This window comes from Trichosurus vulpecula, chromosome 7 (genome assembly GCF_011100635.1).
Source record: "Trichosurus vulpecula isolate mTriVul1 chromosome 7, mTriVul1.pri, whole genome shotgun sequence".
NCBI lineage: Eukaryota > Metazoa > Chordata > Mammalia > Diprotodontia > Phalangeridae > Trichosurus > Trichosurus vulpecula.
In genome coordinates, this window is record NC_050579.1 from 128,305,618 (window position 1) to 128,324,989 (window position 19,372).

At 37.5% G+C, this 19,372-nt stretch overlaps 1 protein-coding gene across 1 annotated transcript; it reads right to left on the reverse strand.

Annotated features, from left to right (window-relative positions):
* Positions 1–16,051: 16,051 nt before the first annotated feature.
* Positions 16,052–17,107, reverse strand: LOC118858139 (trace amine-associated receptor 7a-like). The gene has a single exon (XM_036768597.1). The coding sequence runs from the start codon at positions 17,105–17,107 to the stop codon at positions 16,052–16,054; it is 1,056 nt and encodes a 351-aa protein (XP_036624492.1).
* Positions 17,108–19,372: the final 2,265 nt, after the last annotated feature.

A 19,372-nucleotide genomic window follows, 5' to 3' on the forward strand; every position in this document is an offset into this window, starting at 1 on the left:
GTAAAAGTAAAAGGCTGGAGTAAAGAATATTGTGGTTCAACTAAAGTAAAAAAAAGCAGGAGTAGCAATCCTAATCTCAGACAAAGCAAAAGTAAAGATAGATCTAATTAAAAGAGATAAGGAAGGATACTACATCCTGCTAAAGGCACCATAAACATTGAAGCAATATCATTGTTTAACATATATGCTCCAAGTGGTATGGCATGCAGATTCTTAGAGGAGAGGTTAAGGGAGTTTCAGGAAGAAATAGATAGCAAAACCATAATAATGGGAGACCTCAACCTCCCCCTCTCTGAACTTCATAAATCTAGCCTCAAAATAAACAAGAAAGAAGTTAAGGAGGTGAACAGAATTTTAGCAAAGGAAGATATGATAGATCTCTGGAGAAAAATGAATGGGGATAAAAAGGAATATACTTTTTCTCAGTGGGAAATGGCACATGCACAAAAATTGACTATGTACTAGGGCATTAAAACCTCAGAATCCAGTGCATAAAGGCAGAAGTAGTCAAAGCATCCTTTTCAGATCATGATGCAATGAAAATTATTTGTAATAAGGAACCATGACAAAAATGAGACAACATACCAAAACTTATGGGATTCATCTAAAGCAGTTCTTAGCAGAAGTTTTATATCTCTAAATGCTCACATGAATAAATTAGAGGAAAAAAAGGACATCAATGATTTGGGTATGCAACTGAAAAAGCTAGAAAAAGAACAAATTGAAAATCCCCAATTAAATACCAAATTAGAAATACTGAAAATCAAAGGAGAGATTAATAAAATTGAAGTCAAGAAAACTATTGAATTAATAAATAAAACCAAGAGCTGGTTTTATGAAAAAAAACCAATAAAATTGATAAACCTTTAGTCAATTTGATTAAAAACAAGGAAGAAGAAAATCAAATTACCACTATCAAAAATGAAAAGGTTGAATTCACCTCCAATGAAGAGGAAATTAAAACAATAATTAGGCATTATTTTGTCCAATTGTATCCCCATAAATTTGACAACCTTAGGGATATGTATGGATAACTACAAAAATATAACTTGCCCAGGTTAACAGAAGAGGAAGTAAAATCCTTAAATAACCCCATCTCAGAAAAAGAAATTGAGCAAGGTATCAATGAACTCCCTAGACAAAAATCCCCAGGACCAGATGGTTTTACATGTGAATTCTATCAAACATTTGAAGAACAAATAATTCCTGTATTTTATAGACTATTTGGGAAAATAGGTGAAGGAGTTCTACTAAATTCTTTTTATGACACAAATATGGTACTAATACCCAAACCAGGAAGAGTAAAAACAGAGAAAGAAAATTATAGACCGATTTCCCTAATGAATATTGATGTGAAAATTTTAAATAAAATATTAGTAAAAAGATTGCAGCAGCTTATCATGAGAACAATACACTATGACAAGGTAGGATTTATTCCAGGAATTCAAGGCTGGTTCAATATTAGGAAAACTATTAGCATAATTGACCATATCAACAACAAAACTAGCAGAAACCATATGATCATCTCAACAGATGCAGAAAAAGCCTTTTACAACACCCATTCCTATTAAAAACACTAGAAAGCATGGGAATAAATGGAACTTCCTTAAAATTATAAATAGCATCTACCTAAAACCATCAACAAGCATTATTTGTGATGGGGGCTAGATGCATTCCCAATAAGATCAGGGGTGAAACAAGGATGCCCATTATCACCCCTACTATTCAATTTGGTACTAGAAATATTAGCTGTAGCAATAAGAGAAGAAAAAGAAATTGAAGGAATTAGAATAGGCAAAGAAGAAAGTAAATTATCACTTTTGGCAGATGGTATGATGATTTACTTAGAGAATCCTAGAGAATCAAGTAAAAAACTACTTGAAATAATAAACAACTTTAGCAAAGCTGCAGGGTATAAAACAAACCCACATAAATCCTAGGAATTCCTATACATTACTAACAAAGCCCAACAGCAAGAGACAGAAAGAGAAATTCCATTCCAAGTTATTGTAGACACTATAAAATATTTGGGAGTCTATCTGCCAAGACAAACCCAGGGCTTATATGAGCATAATTATTAAACACTTTTCACGTGAATAAAGTTAGATCTAAATAAATGGAAAAATATCAGTTGCTCAAGGTTAGGCTGTGCTGATATAATAAAAATGACAGTTTTACCTAAATTAATTTATCTATTCAGTGACATACCAATTGACCTACAAAAATTATTTTACAGAGCTGGATAAAATAATAACAAAATTCATCTGGAAGAACAAGAGGTCTACAATATCTAGGGTATTAATGAAAAGAAATGATAGGGAAGGTGGCCTAGCCATTCCAGATATTAAACTGTACTATAAAGCAGTAGTCATCAAAACTACCCGGTACTGGCTAAGAAACAGAGCTGTGGATCTGTGGAATAGGATATGTACACAAGACGCAGTACTCAATGACTATGCAATCTCCTCTCTGATAAACCCAAAGAATCCAGCTTCTGGGCTAAGAAATCACTATTTCACAAAACTGCTTGGAAAACTGGAAAATGGTAGGGCAGGAACTGGGCATAGACCAATATCTTACACCATATACCAAAATAAAGTTAAAATGGGTTCATGATTTAGTAATAAAGGCTGATACTATAAGCAATTTGGGAAAGCAAAGAATACTTTACCTATCAGATTTATGGAAAGGCAAAGAATTCATGACACAACAAGAGATAGAGAGCATTAGAAAATGCAAAATGGATAATTTTGATTATGTTAAATTGAAATGTTTTTGTACAAAAAAATCCAACGCAACAAAGATTAGGAGAGAAGCAGAAAATTGGGAGAAAATCTTTACAACCAGTATCTCTCATAAAGGCCTCATCTCTAAATTATACAGAGCACTGAGTCAAATTTATAGGAATACAAGTCATTCCCCAACTGAGAAATGGTCAAAGAATATGAACAGACAGTTTTCAGAGGAAGAAATTAAAGATATCTATAGGCATTTGAAAAAATGCTCGAAATCACTAGTGATTAGAGAAATGCAAATCCAAACAACTCTTAGGTACCACATCTCTCCTGTCAGATTGGCTAAAATGACAAAACAGGAAAATGATAAATGCTGGGGAGGATGTGGGAAAATTTGAACACTGTTACATTGCTGGTTTAGTTGTGAACTGATCCAGCCATTCTGGAGAGCAATTTGGAACTATGCCCAAAGGGCTATAAACATGTTCATACCCTTTGACCCAGCAATACCACTTCTAGGGTTGTATCCCAAAGAGATCACACAAGTGGGAAAAGGACCCGTGTGTACAAAAATATTTATAGCAGCACTTTTTGTAGTAGCAAAGAATTGGAAATCAAGGGGATGCCCATCAATTGGGGAATGGCTAAATAGGTTGTGGTATATGAAGGTAATGGAATACTATTGTGCGATAAGAAATGGGGATGATATGGACTTCATAATAACATGGAAAAACCTACACGATATAATGCTGAGTGAGCAGAGCAGAACCAGGAGAACATTATACACAACAGATATATGGATTCTGTGACAACCAACCCTAATAGACTTTGCACTTCTCAGCAATGCAAGGTGCAAGGACAACTCCAAAGGAGTCATGATAGAGGGAGCTATCTACATGCAGAGAAAGAACTATGAAGTATGAATGCAGAATGAGGCACACTGTTTGCTCCCTCTTTTTTTTGTTTTTCCTTTGTTTTTTTCTCTTTTGTTTGTTTGGTTTTTTTTTTGGTTTTGTTTCTTCTTTCTCCTGATCCATTTCATCGGTCATAATTCTTCTTTTCAAATTGGTTATTGTGTAAATAAATTCAGTGTGAAGTTATATGTAGAAGATATATCAGATTCCATGCCGTGTTGTGGAGGGAGCGGGGGAGGAGGGGAGAAGAAAATCTGGAACTCAAAATTATGTGGAACTGAGCATTGTAAACTAAAATTAAAAAATCTTAATTATAAAAAAACAAGGATAAAAAGAAGCATAAATCAGAGGGTTTATGACTGAGTTAAAATAAGCAAACCAAACTAAAATTTTATAAATATAGGCTGGGGTAATGAACCCTAGGGAAGCATCAATTATTGTTTCAATAAAATAGGGGAACCATGAAATTGCAGATGCATTCACTGCAATGCATAGTGTTTTTGCTGCTTTTCTCTGCCTCTTGGACACTCTGGCTTTGTAACTCTCTGAGGATGAAGATTCCCCTTTGATACTTGTGTTTTCAATCTTGCTAGCCTGTTATTTAGCTGATCATAAGTCTTCTTCTGATCCTTGAAAAATTTTCATTAGCCTGTGTATTTTGGATGTTATTGAAACATCTAATTCTTTCCTTACAATGAAAGATACATTGAATTAACGTCTTATAAAATCTGCCAGTTCCTAACATTAATTAATTATGAATCTTTTCTGTTGATATTACAAATTACAAATCTTCTCTTTCATGTTCAGAAGATGTAACTCAGAAACACTTTTGCAGCTGATCTCAAAGCAATTCAATGAATAATCTCAGGAAATCTACTAAAGATTTCTATGAACACATGTAAATGCCTTAGCTGCTTATCTAAGAAAATTTCTCTCTAGTAAATTGTTCTTTAGTTCTGAGGAGTTTCTCTTTGTCAAGAGGAGTGACATGATGTGATTACCAAGCTCAAAGGTCAGCTTTTATTCCAGTGGTCTCTCTCATGGTATTAGTTAACAGTTAATTCCCAAAGCACCCTGGAAGCATTTAGGAAGTTAGCCAAAGAAATTCCGTCCCCTCAAACCCTCCAAGATCAAATCTTTATAGTGTGAATTGTGAACTGGAGAAACTTTTTTTCACTCATCAGAAAAACTGCTATAGGAAATCTCTCATCCATTTGATTTTATAATATATGCACATCAATTCACATGTATTACATTTCATGGATTTCATTATCTGATGGGGAATGATGAGTATTACATATATATATATATATATATATATACACACACACACACACACATTTAAATATAATACTGAGCATATCACTTTAAGGTTTGCTAAGAACTTCAGAACAATACTGTGAAATAGATGCTATTGTCTCCATTTTACAGATGGGGATACTGAGGCTGGGAGGGTGGGTTACTGGTGACACAGCCAAAAGTGTATGAGGCAGCAATCAATCTCAAGTCTTAAGTCCGGTATTCTATCCACTGATCCACCTAGTTTTTATTCTAGTGCTCTAAATAATGTTTTTATTTAAAAAAAAACATTTGTTTAGTTAGTTAGGTTTAGTTATCAACTTTCATTTTAATAAGATTTTGAGTTTTAAATTTTCTTCTCCTCCGTCCCCTCTACCGTCTGTAAGATGGTGTGCAATCTGATATAGGCTCTACATATACAATCATATTAAAGATGATACATTAGTCATGTTGTAAAGAAGAATTAGAACCAAAGGGAAAATCCATGAGAAAGAAAAAAAAAACAAGAGGGGAGGGGAGGGAAGGTGAGAGGGGAGAGAGAGAGAGAGAGAGAGAGAGAGAGAGAGAGAGAGAGAGGGAGAGAGAGAGAGAGAGAGAGAGAGAGAGAGAGAGAGAGAGAGAGAGAGAGAGAGAGAGAGAGAGAGAGAGAGAGAGAGAATAATGTGCTTTGATCTGCACTCAGACTCCAGACTCCATAGTTCTTTCTCTGGATGTGGATAGCATTTTCCATCATGAGTCTTTTGGAATTATCTTAGTCCATTGTATTGCTGAGAAGAGCTAAGTCTATCAATGTTGGTCATTGCACAATGTTGCTGTTACTGTGTACAATGTTTTCCTGGTTCTGCTCACTTCACTCAGCATCGATTCATGCGAATCTTTCCAGGTTTTTCTGAAGTCCGTCTGCTCATCATTTCTTACAGAAAAATAGTGTTCCATTATATTCATATAGCACAACTTATTCAGTCATTCCCCAATTGATGGGCATCCCCTCAATTTCCAGTTTTTGGCCACCACAAAAAAAACTGCTATAAATATTTCTGTACATGTGGGTTCTTTTCCCATTTTTATGATCTCTTCAGGATACAATGCTCAAAGTGCTATTGCTGGATCAAAGAGTTTTATAGCTTTATAGCTCTTTGGGCATAGCTCCAAATTTTAATTTCTGTGTAAATCTTTACTCTCAGAACATTTTCCACAGGGGAAAGTAGATATATGAAGCTGAAAATGAGAGAGTCCTGGATCTTTTTCCCTAGGTCAGAGAAAGAGCTGTGGATCAGGCTCCTGTGCTTGAGTGAATAAATTATAGTACTACAGGAAGAATCATTGGTTCAAATCCCAGCAATGCCACTTGAGCAAGGCATATCCACTTCACCTCAGTTTTCTCTTCTACCATGTATAAACCTTGAACTAGATGCCTCTAAGCCATTTACTCTAACCCTTTTTATCTTTGATGGATTTTAGAAATATCCATGCCCTGTGATACTTTCTTCTCTTTTCCACTCATTTTTCTTTTAATTTTTCTTTGACTTCAGTTCTCTACTTCTGACTTTTTGATGTGATTTTCCTCTGAGATGGTAGTGCTACAGAACAACACACTCCACTCTAATCCATTCTCTGCTCAGCTGTCAAATACATCTTTCAAAGCACACATTTGTTCATAGCATCCCCTTATTCTATGAACTCCAGTGGTTTCTTGTTACTTCTAGGTGAACTAGAACACCCACTGTTTGTTTCTAAAGAACTTGTCTCCTTATAAACTTGCCAGTCTCCTTATAACTTACTCCCTTCAATGTCATCTGAGATTCAGTGGCACTAGCTTTCTTGCTGTTCCTCCTATACCCAGCTTTGAGTGTTTTCACTATCTCTTCCCCATGCCTGAATGTTCTTCCTCCTCATCTTTGATTCCCCACTTCCCTGGCTTCCATCAAGGTTCAATTAAGACCACCCCTCCCTTCTCCTTTTCTTAAGAAACTTTTACCATTCTTTCTTAATCTTAGTGCCTTCCCTCTGAGACTACCTCAAATTTATTCTGCCTACAATTTGTTTGTACTCAAATATTTACATGTTGTGTCCCTCATTAGATTGTAGGTTCCTTAGCTGATTTTTGCCTTTCTGTGTATCCTCAGGGCTTACCACAGTCCCTGGAATATTGTTCAGTCATTTGGTTGTGTCCAATTCTACTGGAGTTGTTTTCCATTTCCTTCTCCAGTGTGTACCCATTCTACAGAAGAAGAACTGAGGCAAATAGGGGTTACGTGACTTGCCCAGGATTGCATAGCTAGTTGTATTGCCAAGGAAAGTGGGGCTTTTTGCTGTTTTTTTTTTTCTTTTGGAGAGCTTCTTAGCACTAAGGCAATCAAGTGCCTTTGATTGAGTCTTGCCTTTGTTTGAATCAAGGGTCTTTGATTGAATCAAGAATCCTTGACTGGAAACTGTATATATACTCTGAGGTTAGCATTTTGCTTTGGCACTCACTCATTGGAAAAGTGTTCCTTCGATTTGGCCAGACGAAACTCTGGGTAGCCATTAAGGAGTTCCCCAGGTTTGAAAACCTAAATGTTGGTGCTTCTCTCTCTGGTAACTATGTATGTTACCAGACAGTTAGTTAGACACTTAGAAGCCCTATCTGCTGATTAGTGTTATTTGGTCTCTTTTTATCATTTCTGCTTATAATTTCTATTTGTGTTTTCTATGAAGTTCAGGGTACTAACTTTTCCCCCTGAACTAAGTGAATGATATATGTATGTTTACTTAAAGAGAGACTGTAAACCCCTTAAAGTTGGTTTCCTTAGAAAAGCAGATCAAAGAACTTGTCCTAGCAGCTCTCTTGTGTGCTGCCATTACAGCCCTTATATATCCACAGCAGCAGCAAGCAGCAGCGGTATTACAAATTGACATAGCAGGATCTACAAATTAAAAGGAATGTATAGGATCGGGGAGGGAGGGAGACTGGTATAGTGGTTGGATGTTTCCCAGTTATTGGGGTGCTCTTTATACTTGTGGCAGCTATACTTCTGTGGAGCCACAGAAGCAGCAGGGGCCTGAGGGAAAACAGGCAAGTAGCAGTGATGGGAATCATTTCACAGGTGCCTAGAGCAGGGTTTCTGGGAGATAACCCCTCCTGCTCCCTCCCTCCCCCACTAGCACTCCAGAGAAGAAAGTCCAGAGCAGTGGCTGTGGGAGGAAAACAAGCAGAGGCTTGGGGGAGGTGGGAATGGCCAGAGCCAGGGCTAGAGTAGATTAGCCCAACTCCAGACTGTGCTGAAGGGGTGAATGCCATGAAAGGGTATTATATTCAGGAAGCTAGACCAGGGCAGGAAGAGCTTGGAATGGAGCCCTGGAACATGAGCAGAGAGCTGCCTGCAAACCAACCTTGGTGGGGTGAGACCCAGAATGGAGAGTTGCCTGCATCAGGACTCAGGCACAAGCCAAGAGTTGCTGGCTCCTGGGGGAGAAGAAGGAAACTAGGAGTTCACAATTCAGTTCTGGAGCAAGATAGAAACTTTGCAGCAAAGTGCTGTTTGCTTTTCTGTTGCATGCCCCTGGGATGGTTTGACACCTAGTGGGGGGAGTTGTCTATGGTGGGTGGGGGGAAGTCCCATGGACCCCCAAGGACCCCACCCTGTTGGCTTTGTTGCTCAGCTTCCCCTCAGGACTTAGAAGAGGGACTTGGAACAGTGTGGGGAGGATGTACCTCCAAGAGAATGTTATCTGGACTTTTTAAATTTTTGTTGGGATTTTGCTCATTAAAGCATGCCTGAACCTGAGAGTGTCAGGAGGAACCTTGAAATGGCAGTTTGGAGATAAGGACACACCTTCAAGAATGACTTTACTTGCACACTCTGTATTTACTGAAGAGATTGTAATTTGCTGTCGCCTGGGGTAGATTGTATTTGTATTTTTCTGCTACCCCTTAAGGATGATATGTTGTGTTAGGAAAGACACTGGACTGGGTACCCCTGCTTATATAAACAAGTATTTTGGCGAGTGCTACTGAATGATGTTTTGCTCAAGGATGTTGATATGATCATTATGGTTTAGTTTTTTGCTGTATGGGTATCCTGAGAAATGCTATAGGATATACTGAATGATATGTTTTATTTAAGGTTATGTGGTCACCTTACTAATAAGTTATTTTGTGATGGGATCACAAAATATAGTGCCTCTGTTTGTTACAGGATCCATGGCCATTTAGATTGTAAGGCTAAGGATCCTGGAGGAGTGGAATGTAATGGCAAGATAAGTGGGATTTTTGCTGTTTTTTATTTTGGAGTGCTTCTCAGCACTAAGGCCATCAAGTGCCTTTGATTGAGTCTTACATTTGTTTGAATGAAGACTCTTTGGTTGAATCAAGAATCCTTGACTCGAAACAGTATATATACTCTGAGGTTAGCATTTTGCTTTGGCACTCACTCATTGGAAGAGTGTTCCTGTGATTTGGCCAGACGAGACTCTGGGTAGCCATTAAGGAGCACCCCAGCTTTGAAAACCCAGATGCTGATGCTTCTCTCTCTAGTAACTATGTATGTATTGCTATGGACAGACAATTAGGAGCCCTACCTGCTGATTTGTGTTATTTGCACTGTTTTTATAATTTCTACTTGTAATTTCTGTTTCTGTTTGCTCTGAAGGTCAGGGTACTGATTTTTCCCCCTGAACTAAGTGAATGACATATGTATGTTTAATTAAAGTGAAATTGTAAACCCCTTAAAGTTGCTTTCTTTAAAAAAGCAGATCAAAGAACCTGTGCTAACACCCCTCCTGTGTGCTGGTGTTATTGGCTTTACATGTCCATATCAGCTACTACTAACATTGTTGGTACACCTCTTAGAATCCCCAACTTCTTTAAAATTTATCTTAAGCACCACCTCTGACATAAAATCTTTCCTAATTTCTCCCAGTTGTAAGTGCCTCCTGCCCTATAAAAGTACACTGTATTTACTTTGTGTATAGGTTCCCAAATTTAGTAATATTGCCCCCTGGAGGGTACTGGAATGATCCAGAGGGGTGGTAGTAGCCTCAGGTACAACTAGGAGGCATTGAATAGAGATAAGGGTGTGGTGGAAGCATAAGGACAAAAGAGAAGATAAGAAAATTTTGAAAAACCATACATGTTTCATCTGTTATGTAACAGTTAAAGTCATAGTGATTATATTTTTTCCCCAAATAAACACGTAAAATGCAGGTTATAACCTATGAGTGCTCAAGTCTTCTGACAGGTCTTAACAAGCAAGTGTTGGTAGATGAGATTTGTGCATTGTGGGGAGGTCCAGCATGCATCAGTAGGAATATGTGCATGTAATGACATGTTTACAATACAATAGTATACAGTCATATGACACAATATCGTGTCATCAAAATTTCAATGCAGGAAAAAACCCACAAATTTCCAACAAATTATCAAATTTAAGATGCATCATTTTTAAAAAGAAATACTTTACGTTTTTTGAAATGAAGCAAATTTCAAATAAAACCTGTTATAAATTAAAGAAAGTAGGTTTCCAGGGGCACTAAGTGATGTTTTTAAAAGGGGGCACTAGGCCAAATAAGTTTGGGAACCTCTTATTTAGAAGATCATAGATATTAGGATACTTTGGAATTCATCACATTCAGCCTCCTGATTTTACATGTAAGGAAACAGATAAAGAGAAGTGATGTGAATTTCTCAAAATGAAAAAGCTTATAAGTGCTAGAACTGGTATTTGAACTCAGATCTATAAACTCCCAAGTTCACTTTTCTTTCCACTACACCACATTGCCTCAATGTCTTGGCCGATGGGCTAAACCATGTTGAAGGTAACCAATAGGCCTCAAACCTATTGGTGAGTTGGGAGATATTTACCCCCAAGTATGTGAAGACTTTACTGGTGAGGAATGTGTGGATGAAAACAATTTGTTCCAACAGCCAAGAAGGTGGCAGAAGTGTACACTGTGGAGGGCTTAGAGCTTAGTCAGACATCAAAGATTCCAAGGTCATGCACTGTATCCTGGGTCATCACAAGTTGTCACTACTTTTATCTTGCCACTGGACTTCCATGACTCTGAAAGACAGAGTGTGACTGAATACTTTGAGCAACTTTCCTTCCCTTAAATCCAATTAGTGGGTGAGTCAAGACTTCACACTATGGTGCCACTGATCATAGAAAAGAGGACATGGTGTCATGTGGTAGAATGGCAGGACATGGCCTTTGGCATTAAAGGACCTGTTTCTATCCCTTTTTATACCACTTACTATGACCTTAGACAAGTCACCTAATCTCTCTGAAACTCTATTTCCTTATTTTCACAATGAAACAGATTGGACTATGTGAATACTCAATGTTGTGGGGGGGGGTTAAGAAACTATCAGTGTCTGTGGAGTCTTTTGTCATGCCTAGATCACATTTCCTTTTCATTCATTTCAATAAATAAGACACTAGGGCACAATGACCTCTGAGGAAAGTTGCCCTTCTGAGAGTCAATATCACATAATAGTTAAGTGCTTAAACTTTCCAGCTTAACCAGCAAAAGACTGAGTCAAGTAAAGAGGGAAGCTTTGTAGTAGACAACTCAGTTACCTTGAAAGTATTTAGAAATGGCCTTGTTAGCTTCTGCCTTATCATTTGGCATTGTTCAGGCTTTTTTTCTTCAGTCATGTCTGACTCTGTGATTCCATTTGGGGTTTGCTTGGCAAACATACTAGAGTAGTTTCCCATTTCTTTCTTCAGCTCATTTTACAGATGAGGAAATTGAAGGAAACAGGGTTAAATGACTTGCCCAGGGTCACCCAGCTAGCAAGAGTCTGAGACCAGATTTGAACTTAGGAAGATGAGTCTTCCTGACTCTAGGCCTGGTATTCCATCCAGTGCACCATCTGGCTGCTCCCATTTAGTACTGTATTGCTATATTATTTTTATAATCATTTTATCTGAAGAAATACAAGAGAAAATGGACCAGATTTTGAAATAGAAACTCAGCTGTATTCACTGGACACCAATAAGGATACCATCTCCAAAGAGACATCAGGAATGTCAAGTGCATCTAAAGAAGATTTAGTTTTAAGGTATCTTAGAGTTTATCTTGAGGATTTTCCTTGTTTGATATGAAAAAAACCTGAGACCCCTTTAGGTTAAAACTGAATTTATATACTCAACAAATTTGGAATTCTGGGAATTTGAAGTGACATGTGACATTTAGGGGAGAGGAAAATGGAGTGAATTTTATGAATATGAGTATCATGGGAGGAGATAGAGAAGCTTCAGAATATGAAATCCTGTATTACCAGGGTATGTCGGAATTTGAGTAACTGGCAACAAGCCAGAGTATTGTGGCCCCAATAAAGTACTTTTTTAAAATCCTGGCTCCCTACTTTACTTCTGGCTGCCGTTGTTTGTCCTTTGTTCTCAAAGAGGACCATGACATGATGGAGGTGATGCCATGACTTGCAAGTTAATTGGATTTAAGTGAGTGTGGGTTGTGCAAAGTCGCCAGCCTCACTGTCTCCTCTGGAGTCACCTCAGTCCAGTGGCCAGATACAGATCAAGACAACTGGAGATGACCCTCCAAGAAAGCCAAAATGGGGGAAAGATTGGGGAGGAACACAGTGATTTTATGGCCCAGGAAATAGATACTTTGGATTTTTTTTCATGAAAAATAGGGATATACTAAATACTTTACCTCCAATAAAGATGCAGGGGACTTCTTAGCCTCAGTGTTATCAGCAAAGGAACCAGCCCCACATAGTATAGTATAAACAACTTGGATGGGAAGACTTCAAAAACATCAATTTGGGAATGAAGCTTTTGTAATCTGAGCCTATTCTTCAGACACTGGAGACATTAGACAACTTAGTGGCAAAGCCTATAGGATTCTGGATGTGGAATTGGAAGACTTGAGTTCAAATTCTCACATAGACATTTGACGGCTGTGTGACTCCAGAGAAGTCACTTAACCTCTCTAACCCTTAGTTTCCTGTAGCAACAATTTGGCTAGCAGCAGCTGTTGAGGCATAAGACCCAACAAGACTTGCAACAAGAGCTGCCGGCACAGGTTCTTTGATCTGCTTTAGTAAGGAAAGTAACTTTAAGGGGTTAACAATCTCACTTTCATCCAACCTACATATATAACTCACTTAGTTCAGGAGGAAAAGCCAGCACCTTGAACTTCAGAACAAATGCAAATAGAAATTACAAACATCAACAGACAGACCTTGTCTGATTCAAATCACAATTCACAGTTACCAGAGAAGAACCAATGGGTATGGGTTATCAAAGCCAGGGGGCAGTTACATCAGCTTGCCCAGAGTCACAGGCCACTCTTCCAGTGAGTGAGACCCCACCCCACACAACTCTGGGAAAAATGCCAACCTCTGAGTTTATATACCCTGTTCAGGGTCAAAGGGCTTCACAAACATGGGACTCAAACCAACAGGGCCTAAAAGCTTCTGGTGTCACAAACATGTGCCTCAAACCCATGTAAACTAGACTTTCCCTTGAGGAAAGCAAGTCATCAAAGAATCCTGATTTAATCAAAGAAACAAAGGCCAGACTCATCAAGGGCACTTGATTAAATAAGTGCTCCAAAAGAGAAAACAGTAAAATTCCCACCTTAATTACTGATACATTTCCTCATTGTAAAATCAGTGCCTTAGATTGGATGTCTGCTAAGGTTCTGTCTAGTATTAAATCTAAGATCCTCCATATGCCATTCTAATGTCTGTGTTTTCCTTCATTTTCCCTAAAACTGTGTAATGTGTGTGTGTGTATATATATAGTCCAATATATATATATATATATTGGACTTTCTAACAAAAATGTGGATTGTCTCAGGTTTCTCCATAGAAGCTGAGACTATAGTGAATGACACTCCTGATAGATGAGCCCTTTACCCACTATAATAGCACTGAACTAGATTACCTCTTTCTAGGAAAATTCCAGTTAGAAAAGTGTTGTGAAAAATCTAAGGTGTAAAATTCTTCTATACCCACTGCGAATATACAACTGGGGTATACAACCAGCCCACAATGATTTTATACAATCAAGAAAGTACAATGAAGACTGAAAGCATCCTCTGACCCCTTACTAAACTATCCTCAAATGTTGAACAACAAAGGGTAAGAAACTTCCCAATTTCTCCAGAACCATAGGCAAGACCCTCTATAAACAATCTGTGCTCTAGTGGAAGCCCAGGCCTACAAGATATAGGGTCTGATTCCCACCATGAGAATCCAAAACTTATGTGAGGCAAAATGTTAAGTTATAAGAAAGACACAGTTTCTCTCACATTTTAATATTCAACTCACAAAACACAAAACAAAAAGAATCATGTTTTCTAAGAGGTCTGCTGTAAATTGAAATACACAAAAAAATTGTTAAAACATTTCAACATTTTTTTCTATACATCTCTAATTTAGTACCTAAAGATTTAAAATAAATGCATCCAAAATCTCTTTTAAAATTTCCTGTACTATTTACTTAATTCCATGGAATGGATAATTATATAGCAAGTAGTAACAAAAAGTATAGTTGCAACATATTTGATACCATGTGGTAGGCAATAGCATTATATATGTATGTATATACATGTATGTATATATGTGTGTGTGTATATATGTATATGTATATATACATATATGTATTATGTGTGTGTATTCATATACATGTGTATAATTTCTAATTGCAGCCTAAAATTGGGGCAGCTAGGTGGCACAGTGGATAGAGTGCTAGTCCTTGATTCAGGAAGACTCATCTTCATGAGTTCAAATCTGGCCTCATACCTTTAACTAGCTGGGAGACTTTGGTTAAGTCTCTTAACCCTTTATGCCTTAATTCCTCATCTGTAAAATGAGCTAGAGAAGGAAATGGCAAACCACTCCAGCATCTTTGCCAAGAAAAACCCAAAATGGATCAAGAATAGTTGGACCCAACTGAACAACAACCTAAAATCAGTGTTGACCCATATTAATTTCATGACTTTTTTAGGTGATAAAAGAAGCCTCTTATATTAATGGCATGAGCAAAAAGTGCTAAAAGAAAATTAGATTCTATTGGAAATGCTGGTTTGGTAATGTTACATTATTGAAATACATTGTTGCTAATAAGGCAGCTACTTGGTGTACTGGATACAATTATGGGCCTTAAGTCAGGAAGATTTGAATTCAAATCCAGCTTCAGACATTTGTAATCCTGGTCAAGTCACTTCACCTCTGTTTGCCTCAGTTTCCTCAACTGTAAATTGAGGATAATAATAGCACCTACTCCTCAAGGTTATTGTGAAAAGCAAAGAACAAAACATTTGTAAAGCACTTAGCACAGTGCCTGGTATGTATACTATAAAAATGTTGTGAGTATTTTTATTAATGAAGTAATGTTATAAGAAACAATGGTAAAATGCACTTACAAAAAAAAACAACAACAAATAAACCCTGCCTAGGACTAAGTTCTCTCCTTGTCTAGAATATAAAGAAAGCCAAGGACTTTGGCTGCAGAAAACCTCTGTTATTGTATGAACTCTCTTCACTGGAAGGCTCAGTTTCATTATTGGCTGATGGTGAAATTGATCCCCCATTTCACTTTCTTTTAAAAAGAAAAGAAAGAAAATACAAAGAACACAACAGCAACAATATTCTATAATCCAGTATACAACTCAAAACTTTTCAGATCCACTGATTCTAATAACCACAATTGTTAACTACAAGATAGAAAATTATTCAAATTTATTATAAGTGAAAATTTTTTTGAAAAACTTTTTAAAAGGAAGGAAAGATATCAGAGATGATCTTGGAAGCAGACAGAAGAAGCAAAACAGGTTCCTTATCTACTGCAAAGGAAAGGCTAACAGAGGTAGGGGTTTAGATAAAATTATAACATATTCATTAGAAAAAAAATCCTTTTACTTCTTGGTCCAAGAGAGCAACAATGAACAAAAACAAATGTCAAATGAGAGAAGAGAGGAACAGGAAAGCAACTTTGAAAACAGCTGGTAAACATGAGCAATTTGGCAAGGTAAATAAATTTTATTAAACATCAGCCCTGGATTTGGGATTGAGACTGAATAAAGCACACTTTCATCTCAAAATAATTTACCTGTTCCTTTTTTTACACCTTGTCCCATATTTTAGCTTCTTCAGTCTAAAACCTTAACTTGTTCAGAAAACAAATCTATTGTTGAAGAGTGACCTCTGAAGATCTTCCCAGTGACAATCAGTTTAATTGCTCTTCTAAACCAAGGGTAAAAGAAAGCATAAATCAAAGGGTTCATAGCTGAGTTATAATAGGCAAACCAAGCTAAAATTTCATAAATATAGGTTGGAGTGATGAACCCTAGAAATGCATCAATTATCGATTCAATAATGTATGGGAACCATGAAATCAGAAATGCAATCACTGCAATGCCCAGAGTTTTGGCTGCTTTTCTCTCCCTCTTGGACACTCTAGCTTTATAACTCTCTGAGGAGGACTCTGTTTTGCTGTTCATACTTTCTATCTTTCTAGCCTGTTGTTTAGCTACCAGAAAGATCTTACAATAAAGAGTGACCATGACCAGAGTGGGAATGAAGAACAAGAGAAAGTCTATCAGTACCCAGGTTTGATTCACAGCAATCTGACAGCCTCCCACACAGGTGAGGGCACTTACTAACTCCTCCAGCCCATCGTCATTGACCCCCGTATAAAGAAGTGAAAAACTAAATACAGTGGCAAGGAGCCAAGAAAATGCAATGCATATTCCTGAAACTGACAGAGTGAATTTGGTTGGATAGACCAGAGGGTCAGTGACAGCAATGTATCTATCAATGGAGATGAAGCACAAGTGAAAAATGGAAGAATAACAAAATGAGAAATCAAAACAAGAGTGAAATTTACAATAACTCTCCCCAAAATACCAGCAACTCTCCACCGACCTCACCATGCTGAAGGGCATCACAGCGGCTCCCACCAAAAAGTCAGCACAAGCCAAGGAGGCAATGAGAAAATTGGCTGGAGAGTGCAGCTGCCTGAAGTGAAGGATTGAAATCATGACCAAGAGGTTTCCCAAGACTGCCAGGACAACTCCACAGCCAAAGGCCAGGTAGAGGATGACTCTGGGTCCTGGGGAGTAGGAGGTTTTAATGCAGGACCCATTGATGTTCTCATAGCAGAGCTGTACAGCTGCAGGCTGGGATTGATGGCTGCTGCTCAACATTCTTCTCTTTCAGCTTATAAGTATCTTTGTTTTTCTTGGTAATCACAGAAAATTATCATTGACATTTCCAACATTCCTGAAAAAAAGATAAATAAAATGCATGTCTGTACAAAGTCAAATTCTATCCTTCATGAGCTAATGATTCATTTCACTGAGATATTTGTCAAACACTTAACACATTCGCTGGCAGAGTAGGCACTACATAGATATTTAATTCCTAACCCTCTTTCCTATAAACAATAAATCCCCCCATCCTCTGTTAAATTCAGTATATGTCCATTAAATCAGTGGAACTGCTTCCCCTAATCTAAAAACTGCTAAATAAATAGTTTTGAATAAGGCTACTAAGGATCAGCACCAAGAGGGTCACTGCTTCTCTGCTTGGTGACATTTCCCTTTAGTCTTCTTGTTCTGTACCTCTGCCAAGATCCTCTGCAAAGTTTGGTGAGGTACTAAAGGATAACTCAGTTCGAGGGTCACTTTTTATTACTTTTTCCTTCTTCACTTGTCAATTCTGAGTTAATGCCCAAAGTATCACAACCTTTCTGGAACTGTGCCAAAGAAGTGCCAGAAAACCCCCAAAGAGACAATCCCTGTGGGGTTAGGTGTGAACTAGAAAGTTTTTTCCAATAACCATTATAATGAATGTACTGGTAACACATATATGTATGTATACAAACACAAATGCAGGAATAAATACATATATATATATACATATGTATGTGTACATATATATATGTTTGCATATGCTTCTCTGCGTAGGTATTAAAGCTTAAAATTGTGCTAACTTTTAGGACACACTGCCTACAATGTCAATGAAGGCATATACACACGAATATACATACATATGTACAAAATACATATACACACACACATATGTAGGTGTCTTTTAACAGTTTCTCCTGATCATTAGACAGTAATCTGTACTGTCTTAGGTGTCAGCTGCCCATGTTAGTGCATCACTCCTCAATAAGTTTTTAGAATTTTTTCCTGTGCTAGCTGATCCCCAGACCACAAACATACAAACAATTATTGCATTCTTACTTTAAGGTTTTTTTTAGGTTCTATCTGCTTGAATGTACTTGGATTCATTGGTGGAATCTTTGAGAGCCCTTGGTCATTTCCATCTTACACTGAGGCATCAGAGGAGGATTTTATTGGAATCTCTGAATACATACATACATACATATGTATGACATAAATATGCATATATTCAATGAATTGTGAGAAACTTCCACTGTGGACACATCTTTCTCCAAAGCAAATTGACCACGACTGTGTAACTTGCAGTGTTACAGAGTTGTTGGGGAGGCTAAAAGATTTTCTCAGCAGCGATCATGTGTCAGAACTCAGGGCTTCCTAATTACAAAGCAAGCCTTCCTTCTACTAGTCAAAGCTGCCGCTCCATATACAGGGTGTCACAAAAGAATCTGAGCAGTTTTAACCTTTAATTGCTAAAGACAACACTAAAACTTTTGGTATACCCTATATACAGACAGTATACACACATATTCATTAGCCATAACATATAAACATACTTAATCCTATGTAATATATATATATGTATATATATATATATACAGAGCATGTACACACATACACCCACATCTATACATATGACATGTATGTGCATTGTATAGGAAATAGCAGAACAAGATGTTAGGATTAAGTAATTAGGATTTGAAATCCAAATCCACATTTAACCTCATTGGTGAGTTTCTGTGTGGCATAAAGAATTCCCCAACTTGTCTATAAGATATGAACCCAAGCTGGAATAAGACTTCCCAGTGGTGCCTGCCTCCAAACTATATTCTGTCCTGCTATATCTCCTCAATAATTGCAACAGGTTGAGGCTGGGATGGACTGTACTTGTTGTTTGTCTTTCATTTTTTTTTAAGATATTTTTTTTAATTTTTTTAAATTTATTTATTTGACATATTTAGTTTTCAGCATTGATTTTCACAATAGTTTGAATTACAAATTTTCTCCCCATTTCTACCCTCCCCCCCACTCCAAGATGGCGTATATTCTCGTTGCCCTGTTCCCCAGTCAGCCCTCCCCTCTATCACCCCCCTCCCCTCTCATCCCCTTTTCCCTTCCTTTCTTGTAGGGCAAGATAAATTTCTACGCCCCATTGCCTGTGTATCTTATTTTTTAATTGCATGCAAAAACTTTTTTTTCTGTTTTTGAACATCTAATTTTAAACCTTTGAGTTCCAAATTCTCTCCCCTCTTCCCTTCCCACCCACCCTCCCTAAGAAGTCGA